Here is a 17,231-nt window from a genome sequence, read left to right on the forward strand (position 1 = left end):
TTGAACAGTTTGGCCGTGCTGGTTTGTGTGTGCTGTAACTTTGCTTTCCTCCGTATATCCTGAACGTTTAGCGTTTGGAAAGTTGCTTTAATTTAATTTTCTGTAACGTTACTAATCTCCACAGATAAACTCCGCACCTACATTTTTATTTAACAGTTAGGTAAACATCAACCGCATTGACTAGTGGATGTTACTAGTCTGGTGAAATGGAGCACCTGTCGTCGACCACCAACCGGTTCGTGAATGCGATGTACAGACAACGCGGTAAGAGCTTTTTAAAATGCAAACGATTTATTTTCTAAATTATGGATTTGCAAATGTAGGTCAGAAACGCATCTGACTGATTTGGAACTTTAATATGGTCTCTTTCTCTCTGTTTACACTTTCATTGGCTCCAGATCCTGAGGTATGGATGCATAACTACTCATTTATGAAAGAAATGTAGTTTGAGTTGTAAGAAAACAATCAAACTGTGCCTTGCAGCCACGACCCCCACTTCTCTTAGCATCTTACTGGAGATCAGGGCATTAGTGTGAGGTATTAATGTGTCTGGACTAATGAACAGTGACAGGCTGCTGGATGAATGCAGGTCACGTTGTTTGCATTAGAGACTGAGCGACTTCCTGTGTTGAAGCTTTGTTTATTTGTGACGTTCAAACCTGTTGAGTGTATCCTGTAAAAAAAAAAAAAAAGTAATTTTAACTGTAAAAGCACAGTAAAACTAGTTAGTTGGTTAACAGTAAGTTCCCTTTCTATATACGTGGAAAAACGTGAAATATATCTAACCTTACATTTCATGTAATTTTACAGTAAAATTAAAATTGGAGCGTGACAGCCCCAGTTCACATTCACTTACATTTTTAGGGTGAACTTAGAACATTTTAGATGATAAAGGCCACTTATGATTTTCTCTTATAATGCTTCCTATACACTTCAATTTAATGAAAGTAAATAGGGATTGGGTCTGTCAAGCTCTGAAATAAATAAATAATTAAAAATGATCAAAACAAAATAAATAACGTCAAATAAGATTACCCGTATGTTTCTTACACAAACTCTTTTAATTGATTTATTTTGGATATGTGGCTATAGATGGTTAATTAGATGGAATAAATAAAAGGACTATTACAATTTATTATGCAATTAAATACAAGAAAATAATACCAATCACAATTTAGTATAAAAAGACATGCAAGAAAGATCACAATTCAGAAGCCCAATCACAATTCATTATGCAAGTATTACAACGATGACATAATTTTCAATATATTTTAAACATTCAATGAAATAATTTCCATTCTTAAAGAATTTTAATCTTACATTTCATGGTTTATGAAGATCAAAATAGATAGCTCTCCTAAAACTGAAGATACAATAGCCTAGTGTTTTTTAAATTCATGTTATCAGAGGTTCTCAACTGGTCATTAAGGTCCACGCTGGGACTGACGTCACACTCGAGTTGACCGCGTTCCAGTACAATTGGTCAGAAAAACCAAGTGTACCTTTGTTGCACTTGCTCTTTCGGAGCACAGACACATAAAAAAGCGGCATTTTACACAGTATGCCGAAGTATGATGTCTACAAATAGAGGTTGGGATAGTCTATGTGCACCACTGAGTTTATTAAGACACACAGAAGTGCTATTAAACAATATATTACTATTGTTTCACTTTGAATGATGTGCTGAGCATCCATATTGGATTCTGAAGTCAGGGTTGTTGCACTTCCACTGAGTTTCCCAGTCGCAACACTGACTTAAGTGTGCATTCCGGTTAAAAGTTCCTACTGGGAACTAGGAATCTCCCACTTCCAAGGACAAATGAAATGCACCATTTGGTCCAAGCTCATTATTTAGAGTTGATCTAAACAGAAACTATGAAGTCATTTGTGTCCTACATCTGCAGTTGTCTAGTTTAGCCATAGGAGACTGTGAGGACGCTGAACTGGCCTATACCATGAGAGACCTGCCCCCTAGAGCCGGTCACACTTTCCCTGGAAGTGAGATGCCCATGATGGACCGGGAGCCCGACGGCAGCAGCCACCCTCACACCCCAGGGACGCCCACTTTCACTCGACCACTGAGCAGAAGTCTTGAGCCGGAGTTAGTTCGCCGTAGCCAGCTCAGCTCCATGAGCTCTCTGGATTCTCCCATGAGCCCCTCTCGCCCGAAAAGTCCTTGGGGCAGATTTGACCCCTATGACTCTGCTGAGGTAATGTTGACTCAGGCTATTATATTGCTTGCTTCAAACTTGATTTTTTAAATCCATGTTTACCTATTTTGAAATCACATCACTATCTGAGATTTTTCCCTTTTTATAGGATCAAGATAAGGAATATGTTGGCTTTGCGACGCTGCCTAACCAAGTGCACAGGAAATCTGTGAAAAAGGGGTTCGCCTTTACTCTTATGGTGGCAGGTGAGGTCATCAGATGTCAAAGACCGATAGCCAAAGTAAAAGTTATATTTGATGTCCTATAATTTTGATCCTTTTGATGTTTCCAGGGGAGTCAGGTTTAGGGAAATCTACACTGGTCAACAGCCTCTTCCTCACAGACCTTTACAAAGACAGGAAGATGCTCAATGCTGAAGGTAAGAGTCGGGGTTATCGTTAAAGGGATACTCCACTTTTTTTTGGGAAATAGGCTCATTTTACAACTTTGCTGCTGTACCATGAGTCCAGCAGGCGTAATGATATGATGCAGGTCACTCATGGTACGGCAGCAAAGTTGTAAAATGAGCCTATTTCCAAAAAAAAGTGGAGTATCCCTTTAACTAAAGCTAAAACTAGAAAAACATTTTCATTACTCGAAATAACAAAATGTTTATTTATTTAACTGAAATAAAACTGAAATAAAATAAAATATAAACACTTAAAGGCAACAAGTGCTAAAATAATTGTAAAAATAAACAACAATTTAATACAAACTGTATGGAATTTTAGATAAATGACAAAAACACAAAATGACAAACTTTACTATTAAAAAATTTAAACAAAATATAGAAATCTAATTCAAAATATGAACAAAAACTATAGTAGTATATCAATGATACTGATTCAAGACTGGTTAGAGCAATATTCTTCTGTAAAACAACATTTGTTGTTATATTTATAAGCATTATGTTATTTATTATTATTTATGTACACAAATGATCTCTTAACAGTAATTTACCAGTAAATACTGTATGTGTGAAAAGGGCTTATGACTAGGCACGGTTAATTCAGGTTATAAAATGTCATATGATATACCCACCCAAAATTGACCTTTTCAATTTACCTTGAAAAATACATTTCAAAAAGTTTTGAAAAAGATGTGTTCACTCGCATGTATTCAAGGTGTAAGGAAAATGCATTATGCATTGACTTGAAAATAGTATAATATTTTTTTAAAGCCATATGAAACTAAAGACGGGTGCACACTGTGTGATTTTGGCCACATTTTGCCGTCTGAGACACATTTAGCAAATCCTAAAAGATTCCTCTGATCCTAGGCTAAAATCTAAAGTATTTGATCGTTAGTTTGACATGTTCACCGACAGCCGATTAATGACCGTTGCGATCAAGTTTTACCTCCGACGAAATTCTGGCAGCGTCAGAAGATTTGACTCACTGTCCGGCTTCTCCTACGACGACCGTCAAATTGTCTTCGTTTTTCAAGAAAAGCCATGACCAAAATTAAAATTAGAGATTTCTTTGTTGCCACCATTTCAATCCCGCGTGTAATGCAGCTCACATCACCGAACGTGTCATTGACTGATGATGTAAAACTCCGGACAAGTTTTCTTGCGTGCGTCCGTTTTTAACACGTCTTGACTGCCGTACAGTCTGACATTAATGACAACTGAGATACCACAGTGTGACATGGCTTACAGCGATGATCATGTTCGTACAGTCTGACAAGGAGCAATCGTAAAGGACTACAATAAATCGAACAGTGTGCACCCGGCTTAACGTGAAAACAAATATTACACGTGTAAGACCATGGCACGTGTTTTAAACAAAATTTGTCAATTTTTTTTTCTTAAAGGGAAAGTTCACCCTCATGTCGTTCCAAACCCGTAAGACTTTCGTTCATCTTCGGAACACCAATGAAGATGTTTTTTATGAAATTTGTGAGCTTTCTCTCCCTTTATTGACAGCTACACAACTGACACTTTGACGCTTCAAAAAGTTCATAATAAGAGATCGTAAAATGAATCCATTATGAATTGAGCGGAGACTCGATTGTCTAATGATGAACAGATTTTATGTAGGCTTTTATTCACATATAAACAATGATCAGCAAACATAAACAGAAGCTCAACCGAACCTACTTGACCGGTGAGAACAAACCTCATTGGTTCTTGCTTAAGCTCAAATGTGCTGCGTAACATGAGAATGAACCTCATTGGTTCTGGTGCGACAGTATTACGGGTTTGGAACGACATGAGGGTGAGTAATTAATGACAGAATTTTCACTCTATCAACTATCGTTTTTAATATTTGTCATTGACCCATTTGCAGAGCGGATCTCGCAGACAGTGGAGATCACAAAACACACTGTGTCTATAGAGGAGAAAGGAGTCAAGCTGAGACTCACCATCGTGGACACGCCAGGATTCGGTGATGCTGTCAACAACACAGAGTGGTGGGACTGCATTATTATTATAGTTAATGACACAGGAGTCATCTCTCTCAGAATAAATGTTTACTGTGTCATATTGTCTCTGTTACTCATGATGAGATTTGTTTTTGTGACTTTGGTGATGCAAAGTAATTATATCAAATACATTTGCTAATTTTCAGCTTTTTAATCTCCATTTAATGTTCATTGTAATAGTTGGAGGGCAGTTGAGGACTACATTGACCAGCAGTTTGAGCAGTACTTTCGTGACGAAAGCGGCCTCAACCGTAAGAACATTCAGGACAACCGTGTGCACTGCTGCCTCTACTTCATCTCACCTTTTGGCCATGGGTAACACTCCCTGACAAAACAAGTGGAAGTGCTTGTTGTTCACAAGTAGTGATCGATAGTTTGACCACGAGTGTGAAAGATGTGTTGGCCAAGAGAATGCAAGTTTTTTGAGAGTGCATGTGCAAATGTGCTTCACACTAGCATAGTATACGTATATTCTCTATTTCTTAGGAGCCGTTTACAAGATACCATTTTCAACTTAAGAGGAAAACTTTTTATGCGTTTTGGCGTTTCATTTACACGAAAATGGCGATTTGAGGGCCTGAAAATGCAATCTTTTCAAAACAGAAAAGTGCAAGTTTTTGAAAACGATACTGTTATCTTCTCCGTGTAAACTACAAAAAAGCGAATTTGTGAAAACAGTGACGTCACGCGCATGCGTATTAAGTGTTCAGTCTATAGGTGTGTAGGTTTTTTTTGGTTTTTTTCAAAGTGACATCGCCAACTACTGGCCTAATAGCAGAATACAGCAATTTTAATCATTTTCACAAATCCTTGTGAACGGGATCGTTTTGACAACGTTGTCATCTGTACACAGAAAACGCAAAGGAAAAACTTTTCAGTTTTTAGTACATCATTGTCGTGTAAACGTAGCCTTAAGCCTCGTGCACACCGGGACGATCACGCGCGGGCTTATTGCCAGCGTTTTTCAAGACGTTTTTCGACGTTTCTTTGTGTTCATACCCAAGCGATTTTCACTGGCGATGCGCCGAGTGAATGTGCAAATTCACTCCCTGACAGTAGATGGCGCTTATTGAAAAACAGAAATACCCCGGTACACAAGGTGTAATAAGTTCTGTAATTGCAGAATCCTATTTGATCATGCAATTCCTCTCCATAACAGCTCCCTCTTATCGAGATTTTTGTAGTCGCTGTGGCGTTTGTCTTAAAGTTCTTTGTGTTCAGACACCAAAGAGACCAGCAGCTCTACATTCATCTTGCCTCATTGCATCTTCTTCGTCTACTTACTTCCTCTTCGTCGTCTTCTATCAATGTGTGCTCGGCAAGACCGTTTTGTGCTTTAGCGCCACCAAGTACTGTAACATCAACAGATCCAGGCACGTGAACAAAAGCGCCAATCTCATTGGTCGGACAGTTTTTAATGGGGTGCGTCAAACGAAAAAAAAACTAACCTTTTTTTATTACGCTTTTACGCCTGCCGTTTGGTGTCGGTGTGCATACTCACACTGGCTCCCTTTGTTTAGTCACGAGGTGTTAATTGTCGGTGGTGTGCACAAGCCTTTATATCCTTCCTTGATCTAGCTTGTACTAATCTGGACAATGTTTGAAACTTTGTATTGTTAGCACTTATCATGCTATTGTATGGAATACAATCATGCTTATCATGCTTCCAAGCTTGTTTCTGCCACGGAATAAAAATTAATTGTGACTTTTTATCTCACAATTCAAACTTTTTTTCTCGTAGTTGCAAGTTTATATCACTCAATTGTGTCTGTATTTTTCGCAAATCGGAGTTCACATCTCACAATTCTGATAAAATGTTGCGATTACCTTTTTTTTATCTTTTATTTTACCCTTTTATTAGATGGATTGATGTTGTAATCCTCATTTGTAAGTCACTTTAGATAAAAGCATCTGCTAAATAAATAAATGTAGTACCCCGTGCGACGTAAGAGGGAAGCTGCGATTGAAGCAAACAACTGTAAATGGAGAAAAAATAGCAAAGTAGTCTTTAGATGCCATGTTTGTTATTTCCAGCAAAAATCGGACATTAATTTAATCTCGAACTGATTAATTAGCAGAAGTTATTTCTCCACCACCTACGCGATGTAATTAACGACAGTTCTATACTGTTTAACCAAAGTAGTTCAAACGATTGGTGTGCGATTAAAGTTACAAAGCTTTCAGGAAACAGTTGTGACTAGCTAGTTAATTTTTTTCAACGATGCATCGTACTACGGTAACTAAGCAGCAGCGAGATGCCTCATTGTAGGGGAAATGAACCCAGGGGTGATTAAATGGCCAGCATTTAGTATTTGGTGATTATCCTGAGAAATAAATGTAATTTTGTATTTTTTAGTGAATTTTCATTACTGTTTTCCAGATAACAGCATCACATGTTGTAGAACCTTTAACGATCAACCACTATTCACAATATAAATATAAATCTGGAGTTTTAACTCAACTTAATGACAGTGGCATTTTGTCCTGGAAATGTACCTCAGGAATCATGAGAGTGACTGTTTTTTTTGTTTTTTGTCTCAGTCTCAGACCGATGGATGTGGAGTTTATGAAGACGCTACATGAGAAGGTCAACATAGTGCCTGTGCTTGCCAAAGCAGACAGTCTCACTCCAGAAGAAGTCAGAAAAATTAAAATGAAGGTACGCACATTGTATAAAAATACTGGCTAGTGCATATTGTTACGACCCAGTCTAAGGTGAGGCCACAAAATGAAGTGGAAAAGACATCCAAAGATCCTTTGTACACTTTTATTTACAGGGTCACAAGTGAAAGCACAACTTTAGGGGGGAGCAAAGGCCAAAACAACAAACAAACACCAAACAAACTCCTTACAGGAACAGCTAAATTCCCTACCAAAAGAATAAAATTAAAATACAATTTACTACTCTACCTCCCTAACAAAAAATTAGAGTAAACCGTATTTACCAAAAAAAATGGTGCCCACCCCCTACAGTAATATCTACAGTAATATACAAAAAGCAAAGAGTCAAGCCAGCATGTATTTCAACAGGAAAGTAGTGATGGGCGATTTCCAAACACTTTTCATGAAGCTTCGAAACCTTAATAAATCTTTTGTTTCGAATCAGTGGTTTGGAGCGTGTATCAAACCGGCAAAGTCACGTGATTTCAGTAAACGAGGCTTCGTGACGTCATAATCGTTTTTAAACTTTTCGAAATTTCAATGGTTCACCGCTGAGGGGGCGATGATTTCTGTGAACCCATGAATCATGCGGATTACTGAGATCGCCCCCAAGCGGCAAACCATTGAACAAATGAGTTTTACCTGATCTCTGATCAGTTTTATACATTTGTACATGTTTTTATCAGACATTAGTATGATTAAAATTAATAATACTAGTTAATAGTCTCTTGTTGGCCTGTTTAGCTGTGCAATCCATGGAACAAACAAAACAAGCCCTGAAAATGTATAAAAGAACACATCACACAGACGCTTGATATTTAATCTTATTAGATGATTAGTTTTAATGCATTTGATAGATTTTACTTTCAATAAAACATTTGCAATGGGTTTGTAAAATGGGTTTTTATGCATGTTTGGCCTGAGTTTTTGTTGCACTTCCATTGTTACGACCAGCAGGGGTCACCAGCGTGTGGCGTTTTGAACGCTGTGTGAACGCACAGTGAAGCATTTTGCGAAGCAATTAATTCAATTGATTCAAAGCTTTGAAAAGCTTTGTTTCTCCCATCACTACAGGAAAGCCAGCAGTGTAACACACAGTAGCAAACACTCTCTAGCAAAAACACAACAGCAATTGACCAACAGGATATCACAGGTTGACATCCTCTTCAGGCACTGCAGATCCTTTAATTGCTCCTAAAGCAAATCACACATTAACTCACATTAACACATTATCTCTCTCTCTCTCTCTCTCTCTCTCTCTCTATATATATATATATATATATATATATATATATATATAAAATAGGGATGCACCGATATGAACATTTTGGCCGATACTGATAACTCTTTATATTTGAAATGATATATATTGGCCGATAAATCCAAATCCAAATTTTTATCTAATTTTTGAGAGCCTGATTACAAAAACAAAAGTCTCACCATTAAAAGCTGTGTTCCAAGCACACAATTATAATGTTCTCATTATAATTTTATGTAGGCTATATGACAGACTTGCTTGAACTTTACTGTATTTTCCTTTTTTTCCAATCATATTTCAAGCAATTCAAAAACATCATGGAGAACAGTGTGGATCTCAAGTGTCTCAGCTGAAGGAAATAATCCCATATTTATCGGCTTTAATATTACCGGACAAATTTTCTTATCGGGCCAATAACGATAACATTGAAAATGATCATATATCGGCCGGCCGATACCGATATGGTGGCCAATATATCGTGCATCCCTAATAAAAAATAAATAAATAAAAATATAAATATATATATATCACAGTCACTGTGTGTTTGTTTTCTCTCTAGATTTGTGAGGAGATCGAGAGATTCGATATCAACATCTACCAGTTCCCTGAGTGCGATTCAGACGAGGATGAGGAGATCAAACTTCAGCACCAGGAACTGAAGGTGACCCGACCCAGCTCCATATGTACATACAATTCTCCATAACACTGACTTAATTGAAATGTGGCTTTCCTTCTTTGTTACAGGACAGCATTCCTTTTGCTGTAATTGGCAGTAACGTCCAAGTTGAAAGCCAAGGCAGGCGCTTCAGAGGCCGTCAGTACCCCTGGGGTATGGTGGAAGGTACTCGGACTCTGTTGCATACATTATATTTTATTAATATACATTCAAACAATTAAGTGTCCCTGCAATTAATTTATGCAGTAGTAATCTTTACTAAATGCTCTTACCCGGATAAAAACAGTACACTCATGTAAAGCGGTATGTACTATATAGAAAATCTTGATTGTTAAAATCTTTAAAAAAAATACTTTACCTGCATACATACAGTATACTCACGTAAAGCAAAATACAGTTGTAATTAAAATTATTCAACCCCCATTGCAAATTTGGTTTGTTGGCAAAATGTACAGACTTTCAGTTGCTTGCAATGAACAAATCAAACAAAAGTAATTGAAATGCACAACAAATGATTCAAGTGGTTTCCCCAAATTCAACTGAAAATGCAACTTTTAATGACAGCAGCTTCTGGCAGCGTTTCTGAGGAATCTTAGCCCATTCCTCATAAGCAATGGCCTCCAGTTCAGTAATATCCTTCAAATCCCACTAGAGATTTTCTACGGGGTTCAAGTCAGGTGACTGATGGCCACTGTAGAATATTTCAGGACTTCTTCTGCAACCAAGCCTTGGTGGAATTTGAGGTATGCTTGGGATCATTGTCCTGTTGGAAGGTCCAATGACTCCCAAGCTTCAGCTTCCTCACTGATGGCATGGCGTTTTCTCCTAGGATTTCCCGATACTTCGATGAATCCATCTTGCCCTCCACACACTGCAGGTTTCCAGTGCCAGAGGATGCAAAGCAGCCGCAGAACATCACTGAGCACCACCATGCTTAACTGTAGTCAGCCCATGCGTCATTCTTCTTCCTCCAGAGATACCACTGATCCATAGGGCTGAAAAGTTCCAGTTTTGTCTCATCGTTACAAAAAAACAGAATCCCAAACCTTCTGTGGTTTATTTATGATTTTGAGCACTTTTCTTGTTCTATTGGGTCAGTAGTGGTGTACATCTTTTTCTGCCCCATCCGGGTAGTGTAACCAGGTAGCGAACTATGCTTCCAACAAATTTTTGCACTTAACTTTTTGGACCATTCTGTTGACTTAGCCATATTTCTAACATGCAGTCAAACATGACACTCAACAAACCTAGCCAGTTCAGATATTTCATGTGTTCTAGCTCTCAAGCACAACTGGGCTGAATCCGAAATGCCCCCTTATCCCTCATTCACTATTCCCTACATTAGTCCACTAATACTGTTCACTTGAAGGAGTGGATGAAAATGAGTGAGTGAATTCGGACAGCCGTTGAGCGTACATCGGTCACGCACTCGTTATTGCAGTGCAATGTGGGATTGAATAAGTGCACTCAATAACGTCCACTATGGTTTCGGACACCTCTACAAATGGCTGTCCCCTCAAATAGCGCCATATTTAAGGATATAGGGGGCGATTTTGGATTCAGCCATGGTGAACTAATGAAGCCCTTGATTGGTTGCATCAGGTGTGCTTGAGGCAACACCTGTTCTGCAGATTTGTGCTGTTGTGAGGGATTCTATTCAGGGGGTTGAATAATTTTGAGACTGCAGAAGTCATTAAAAGTTGCATTTTCAGTTGAAAGTTTGGGAAAGCTCAACAACAAATGTTTCAAGTGGTTATTTATATTACTTTTGTTTGTTCATTGCAAACAGCTGAAAGAATAATTTCGATATACAATATAGCAGATTGTTTATATCGTCATAAAATATAAACTATTATTGCATAGCTCTGTATATAAAGTTGTATTATATATTATCGCAACCCCTCGTCACCTCATGTACCCCAGTTTGGGAACCACTGCTAAAAGGCATAAAGATAAGATATTATAACCATTAACGTCATAATTTTCTATGAAGCAGCTTTGAAACAATGTGTTTGCGAAAGGCGCTCTACAAATTTGGATTTGACTTGACTCTTGCAGTGGAAAACCCAGAGCACTCCGACTTCCTGAAGCTGAGGAACATGTTGGTGCGCACACACATGCAAGACCTGAAGGACGTGACGCGGGAAACGCATTATGAGAATTATCGCGCTCAGTGCATCCAGAATATGACCCACATGGTGGTCAGGGAGAGGAAACGCAGGTCAGAGGATAAACGGACATCAGTCATCACTGAGTGCTTCCTATGTGCTTTATCTGACTGTGTTTCATTGGTTGTGTTCATCCAGTCTGTGTAACCGGGTGAGAGACAGCGCCTCAGACCTTCCTTTGCCTTTGGTGCCTGTGGACAGCAACACTGAGCGCCTTATTTGGGAGAAAGATGAGGAGGTAATACTGTTCTCTTTGTTTTTTTTAACTAGACCATGCAGTGTCTTCATTCCCTTTGGAATGGATTCACTGGATGGATCTACTATTTTTGAAAAATACTAAGACAAAGAATAGGTATTATGTATTGATAACTATGTGGGATATTTGTACTTGAAATGAGTGTCACATGACCTGGGCTTTAGAGTAGCATATTGGCATACTACTTAGTATTATGGTTTTCAATGTGAGTTTTGTTTAAAGGCACACTATGCACGATTTGTACCTTAATATAACAGCTTTGAAGTAAACGAACTCGTAGTAGAGCGAATCATCCCGATAGCAAAGCAGGGGGGGGACGCCGCTGGCAAAACCAGCAATGCAAGTTTGAGAAGTGGCGCCCCGACAAATCTCGCGAGAATCACAACTTGCTTTGCGGCACGACGTCACATACATCAACAACATATGAAGCAGCCTATATGGACGACACTAGCACGCATTTCAGACGTGAATCATGGCAGAGTCGACGGAGAAAGCGTGATTGGAAGAGTACAGAGACGGCTCTGCGTGAGTGGTATTTACAACAGTAACGTTAAATACAAGTACTCCACAGCGACTCTAGGGGTCGCTGTTTGAGAAAAACAGAACCTGTATAGTGTGCCTTTAATAATGTGTTTTGACAGTCTGATTTGCATACTATATTCTGCAACAATAGAAGGTATGTTAGTATATTTCAGCACAGCCCATGTTTAAAGGGATACTCCACTGTTTTTCCATATTAAACTGTTATTCCCTTAACTAAGACGAGTTGATACATACCTCTCTCATCTCAGTGCGTGCACTCAATTGCTCTGGCGCGCGGCGACACTTTGATAGCAGTTAGCTTAGCCCAGTATATGCAATGGTATCTAACAGCAATGAATTTAGAAGTGACCAAACATATCGACGTTTTCCCTATTTAAAAACAGTTATACGAGTAGTTATACGACCAAGTAGGGTGACATAAAATAAAACGTGGCGCTTTTCTAAGCGGGTTAAAAAGGATAACTATAATGGCACTTTTGGGAATACTTCGACTCGGCGCAGTAAAAAGTCACACCTAATCCTCTTCCCACTATTGACAGAAGTGAGAGGAAGAGGATCAGGCGTGACTTTTTACTGCGCCGAGTCGAAGTATTCCCAAAAGTGCTATTCCGCCATACATTATAGTTATCCTTTAACTCGTCTTAGTTAAGGGAATAACATAGTTTAATATGAAAAAACGGTGGAGTATCCCTTTAAGTCTTTCCTTCTGTTTAAACTTCCCTGATAATTGTTGGCAATTTTCCTTACAATTTTTTTCCCCCCCTTTTTCTTCTGCAGTTGCGGCGAATGCAGGAAGTTCTGGAAAGGATTCAGGAACAGATGCGTCATGGACATTAGGACAGACTTATCCATTAATTTAAATGTTTATGATTGAAATACAGTTAGAGATGTCAGAGGTTTTGCAGTGAATATATTAACTGTAAAATGTATGTTCTGTAAGTGTAGGTGCTTGAAGGAATATGTCCTAAATTAGCCTTCAGAAGTATGGGATGCATTTAAATAACTCATTATTTAGCTGACAAAAATACTTTATTTTATAATGTAAATATGAACAACTATTGTGGTACACAAGAAATAAGACCAGTACAACTTGACTTGTAAATGTCATAAGATTTATTATGAATCGTCATTGTTTTTTTGTAGTAATCTAGCATTTTTTAATAAGTTTTATTACTATTTCAGTTAAACACGGTGGACAATTCGATCTTAATGCAGCCCAAAATGTACAGGCGATATATAACTTAAACTTTCTCCATAGGGAAAAATGCACAGTTTTTCATATATTTATATATAATATCAATGTAGAATGAGGTCTAACGGTCCCGTCCACATCATACAGTATGAAACATGGTCCCAAAAATGAAATAAGGGGAGGGATTAACATTTAAACAAACAAACAAAAACTGCAATCTACATGCAAAACCAGGCATCAGTATAATCCTAAAATACATACACATATATGTGAATGCGTGCATATACCTCACATGTATACATACATCCATACACATATAAAAAAATAAAATAAAAACAATGAAAAACGAAAAACACACTAATAAATTTCACAAAGGTTAGGCTATTTTTTTTGTTTGTTTGTTTTTAACTGAGTGTGAAGCACAGACTGTATCATTTCATCTTCACATCCCCCATAAATAAAAAGGAACAGAAGATCCAAACCTCGGATTTGCAGAAGGAAGAAGATGTTAAGAGCAGGAATCACAGTGTTCCGTTTGAAAGTGACAGTATAAAGCAACAACGTGGTGTAACTAACCATCGAGTTTACATTGGGGAACGGTATGATGGCTACTTTGTGCAGGTTAAACCAAGCGAGTGCACTGAGAATGACAGGTCGACTTTAATAAGAGCACTGCTATTGGTAAAGGGGCTTTTTGTCATTGAAAAATAAAACAGGATGTTTTTACCTCCTAAAATGCTTGCAAACAAGCGCCTACAGTACTTGACGACAATTTACACAATCACGCATAAAAATCGCTGTGCATCGATGAGCGAAGAATGGGACACACAACGTCACCGATCCACACTGGACACTTGCGCGCGCGTTACAAGCCATCTATAAACGTGCGCGCGGTGACAAAAATTTGATTTACGTACGTATTCTTATAAGACTTTGACGTTTTTCAACGTGTTGCTACAAGCACGAGGACATTGTTAAAGCTGCTGATTTAAAGAGAGGAAATGCCCGACATCTCGTACGTAACATTTTTAATAAAGCATTACTTATACGTTAATCAAGTATTACTCGTTATTATGTTAAATATCTGAGCACTTGCTGGGAATTATAAATGCTTGAATGTACTTTCAAATACATGTCGGAATACAGGTCTTTCTCAGATGTTGAATTGTATATTTGTTAAGTTTCCTTGTAACCCATTCGCCTCGACACTTGTAATGGGATGATTCACCCAAAAAATTAAAATGTTGTCATCATTTAACTTACTCACTCTCAAGTTGTTCCAAACCTGTATGAGTTTATTTCCTCTGCTTTGACAGCCGTCAACTGTCTGGTTACCATAATTTTTTAAATATATTCTTTTGTGTTCAGCAGAAGAAAGAAACTCATACAGGTTTTGAACATCTTGAGGGTGAGTAAATGATGACACAATTAAAACAAATGTGGGTAAACTATCCCTTTAAGACTGTTTCGTGAGCGCCAACAGATGTATATGTGACTGTAGGTCAGGTCATGACAGTCCTGTGCGCGTGCGTGAGTTGTTGCATTGCGTAGGCAGCAGGTGGCGCCAATGGGCTTGACTTGGGGCTTAGGCACTTACATTTGCTCGCAAGTCAAAGACACTTCGAGGAATCCCATTTTTCAGAAGTCTGAATGTACCTGTTTTTGTTTTTTTTATTCAAAGCCCCGTTTGAAGAGTTTTAAAAGCCCCTAAAAATATGGTTACACAGTAAACGTTTGTTTTTTTTCTCCTCGTGCTTCCAGTATTGACCTTTAAGCACTCGTCTGTGGAATTTTTTTGGTGAATGAATGTAAAGCGTGAGAATTTGCATACAGAAAAAAAGGATAGGAGGAAAAGAGAAGAACAAATTGATTTGTTTTAGCACTCCACTCTCACATTACTAAAGACGGACACCCAATGTCTTCGAATTTAGCTAAGCAAGTGCATTACATGTATTTCATTCCAACGCTGCATGGCAAAAGACACGCAAGCCCCTTCTACACGTGAAAGAGGACACGCTCCGATCCTGAAAAGGTCCCGGCGTGTTTGAGCAACAGTAGTGAATTTCTGACTGGGATCTAGTCGTCGACTAGATCGCCGTCTATCTTGCTCTCGCTTTGTGAGACCTCCTTTCATTGAAGTCTTTCTGCGCACCCTCTCTTTTCTCTCAGGCCAGCTTTAGCGTGCTGACTGGAAAAGGAGGAACAGTTACCATAGTCACTGGATTGAGCACCGTCTGGCCCACCAGCCCAGTGTGATGGTGAGCGACCACGGCCGTGGGTTTCCCCACCATGGTGGCCTGCTGGCCCGTGACCGGTGTGCCGTTAACTTGAGCGTGAGTGTGGTGGTGCGCCAACGTGTGCGTGATGTGTCCCATCATCGCCGGTTGTGAGACGGCCACCGACTGCGGGTAAATGGCTGCGGGGAGGTGGGCCACGGGATGCACGGTGATGTGTCCGATTGGCTGGCCGGCACTAGAGGGCGCAATATGCGCCAGATGTTTGGGCCCGGCTGGGATGACGTGATTGACGGCCTGGATGACGGACGCATGGGAGACGGAGGCGTGGGTGATGACTGTTTGCTGAGGAGGGGATATGATGTGGGAAGGAGGCGCGGGAGCGATGGCTTGAGGGGTGATCACCGCTGCCTGGGGATGGCTGGGTGGGGTGGTGGGTTTGTGTTGTATGGAGATGTGCGTAGGGAGGATGGAGGGTGGAGGCATGGCAGGACGGGGCTCCGACGGCGCAGGCAGTTTAGGTGCAGAAGACGAGGGTGGAGAGGAGAGGATGTCGTCCTCTACGTCTTGGTCGAAGTTGTCTTCACCCTCTGGAAAAAGAGGAAAATGATTTATGGTAATTAGATTTTACATTGTCTCTTACCCCCTCAGACACATTAAACTGAATCATATCAGGAAATGATATTTGATACACATGAGCATGAAATCATACTTTCACTTTCAGAAGAACAAATGTCCCGATTAATTGTACACATTATGAAAAACTAAGAGAAACTGTTTCTGGTGAAAGAAACCTCAACATAGGGGGACCTCAAAGGAAAGAACAAATATTTGAAATGTTTTAATATATTAATAACTTTTTAATATTTTATATATGCATTTTTATTTAATTCTATGGGTCTGTTTCTGGTGCAAGACTTTTGCAATGATACAAAATATTCTATTTCAAGTTCTTTTGAACTTTCTATTCATCAAAGAATCCTGACAAAAGTATAAAGGTTTCCACAAAAACACAAAGCAGCAGAAACAATAAGTTCTTCAAAATTCAGAAATGTTTCTTGAGCATATTAGAATGATATCTGAAGGGTCTTATGACAGTTGCTGCGTTTACATGTATTGTAATAAGACTATTAGCACAGTAAAAAAATAAAAATAAATCACATGTAACCACGTCAATCGGAATGAACTGGCCAAATCCAATTATTATTTCATTCGGATATAAGTGGTGGTTTAAACCTTTTCTAATCCGATCGAGAGGACATGTAAACTCATGGAGATGGAAAGTTCTACACATGTGCAATGACGTAGAAATGGCGTAATGATGCTCTAAACAAGCTGTGGTTGTTTAATGAAGTGTCATAAATGACTGTTATGTCATTTTAAAATTTTCCTTCCACTCATCGTCTGTGAAGTGGAGCAGGACAACGTCCCATCAGTCCTTGTTACGGATTCTCATCCACAGACCGCTTGTTTTGGGTGCAGGAATGGACGTTTTTACTGCTTGATAAATATAAGCACATCGGTTCATGCGCTTGTCGTCTCCTAATCAAGACCCGAAATAGATAAATATCTTGTCTGCTCAAAAACAAAGAAAACGACCAGTTTA

The 17,231-nt window shown here is 39.0% G+C and overlaps 2 protein-coding genes across 3 annotated transcripts in view; one reads left to right on the forward strand and one right to left on the reverse strand.

The window, feature by feature from the left end:
- On the forward strand, positions 1-13,775 carry septin4a (septin 4a). The gene is made up of 12 exons (XM_082141857.1): positions 1-264; positions 1,905-2,210; positions 2,320-2,416; positions 2,503-2,589; positions 4,502-4,625; positions 4,818-4,952; positions 7,179-7,296; positions 9,116-9,217; positions 9,301-9,397; positions 11,291-11,453; positions 11,539-11,638; positions 12,977-13,775. Exons 1-12 carry the CDS (start codon positions 244-246, stop codon positions 13,034-13,036), a joined length of 1,410 nt encoding a protein of 469 aa, XP_081997983.1. The 5' UTR covers positions 1-243; the 3' UTR covers positions 13,037-13,775.
- The window catches only part of mntb (MAX network transcriptional repressor b), a 20,807-nt gene continuing 16,865 nt past the window's right edge, over positions 13,290-17,231 (reverse strand). For both annotated transcript variants that reach the window (XM_082141855.1, XM_082141854.1), the window contains one exon: positions 13,290-16,215. In XM_082141855.1, the coding sequence (XP_081997981.1) occupies positions 15,557-16,215 (659 nt within the window). In that variant the 3' untranslated portion in view covers positions 13,290-15,556. The remainder of the gene's footprint in view (positions 16,216-17,231) is intronic.

Source organism: Leuciscus leuciscus (genome assembly GCF_965113295.1).
Source record: "Leuciscus leuciscus genome assembly, chromosome: 16".
NCBI lineage: Eukaryota > Metazoa > Chordata > Actinopteri > Cypriniformes > Leuciscidae > Leuciscus > Leuciscus leuciscus.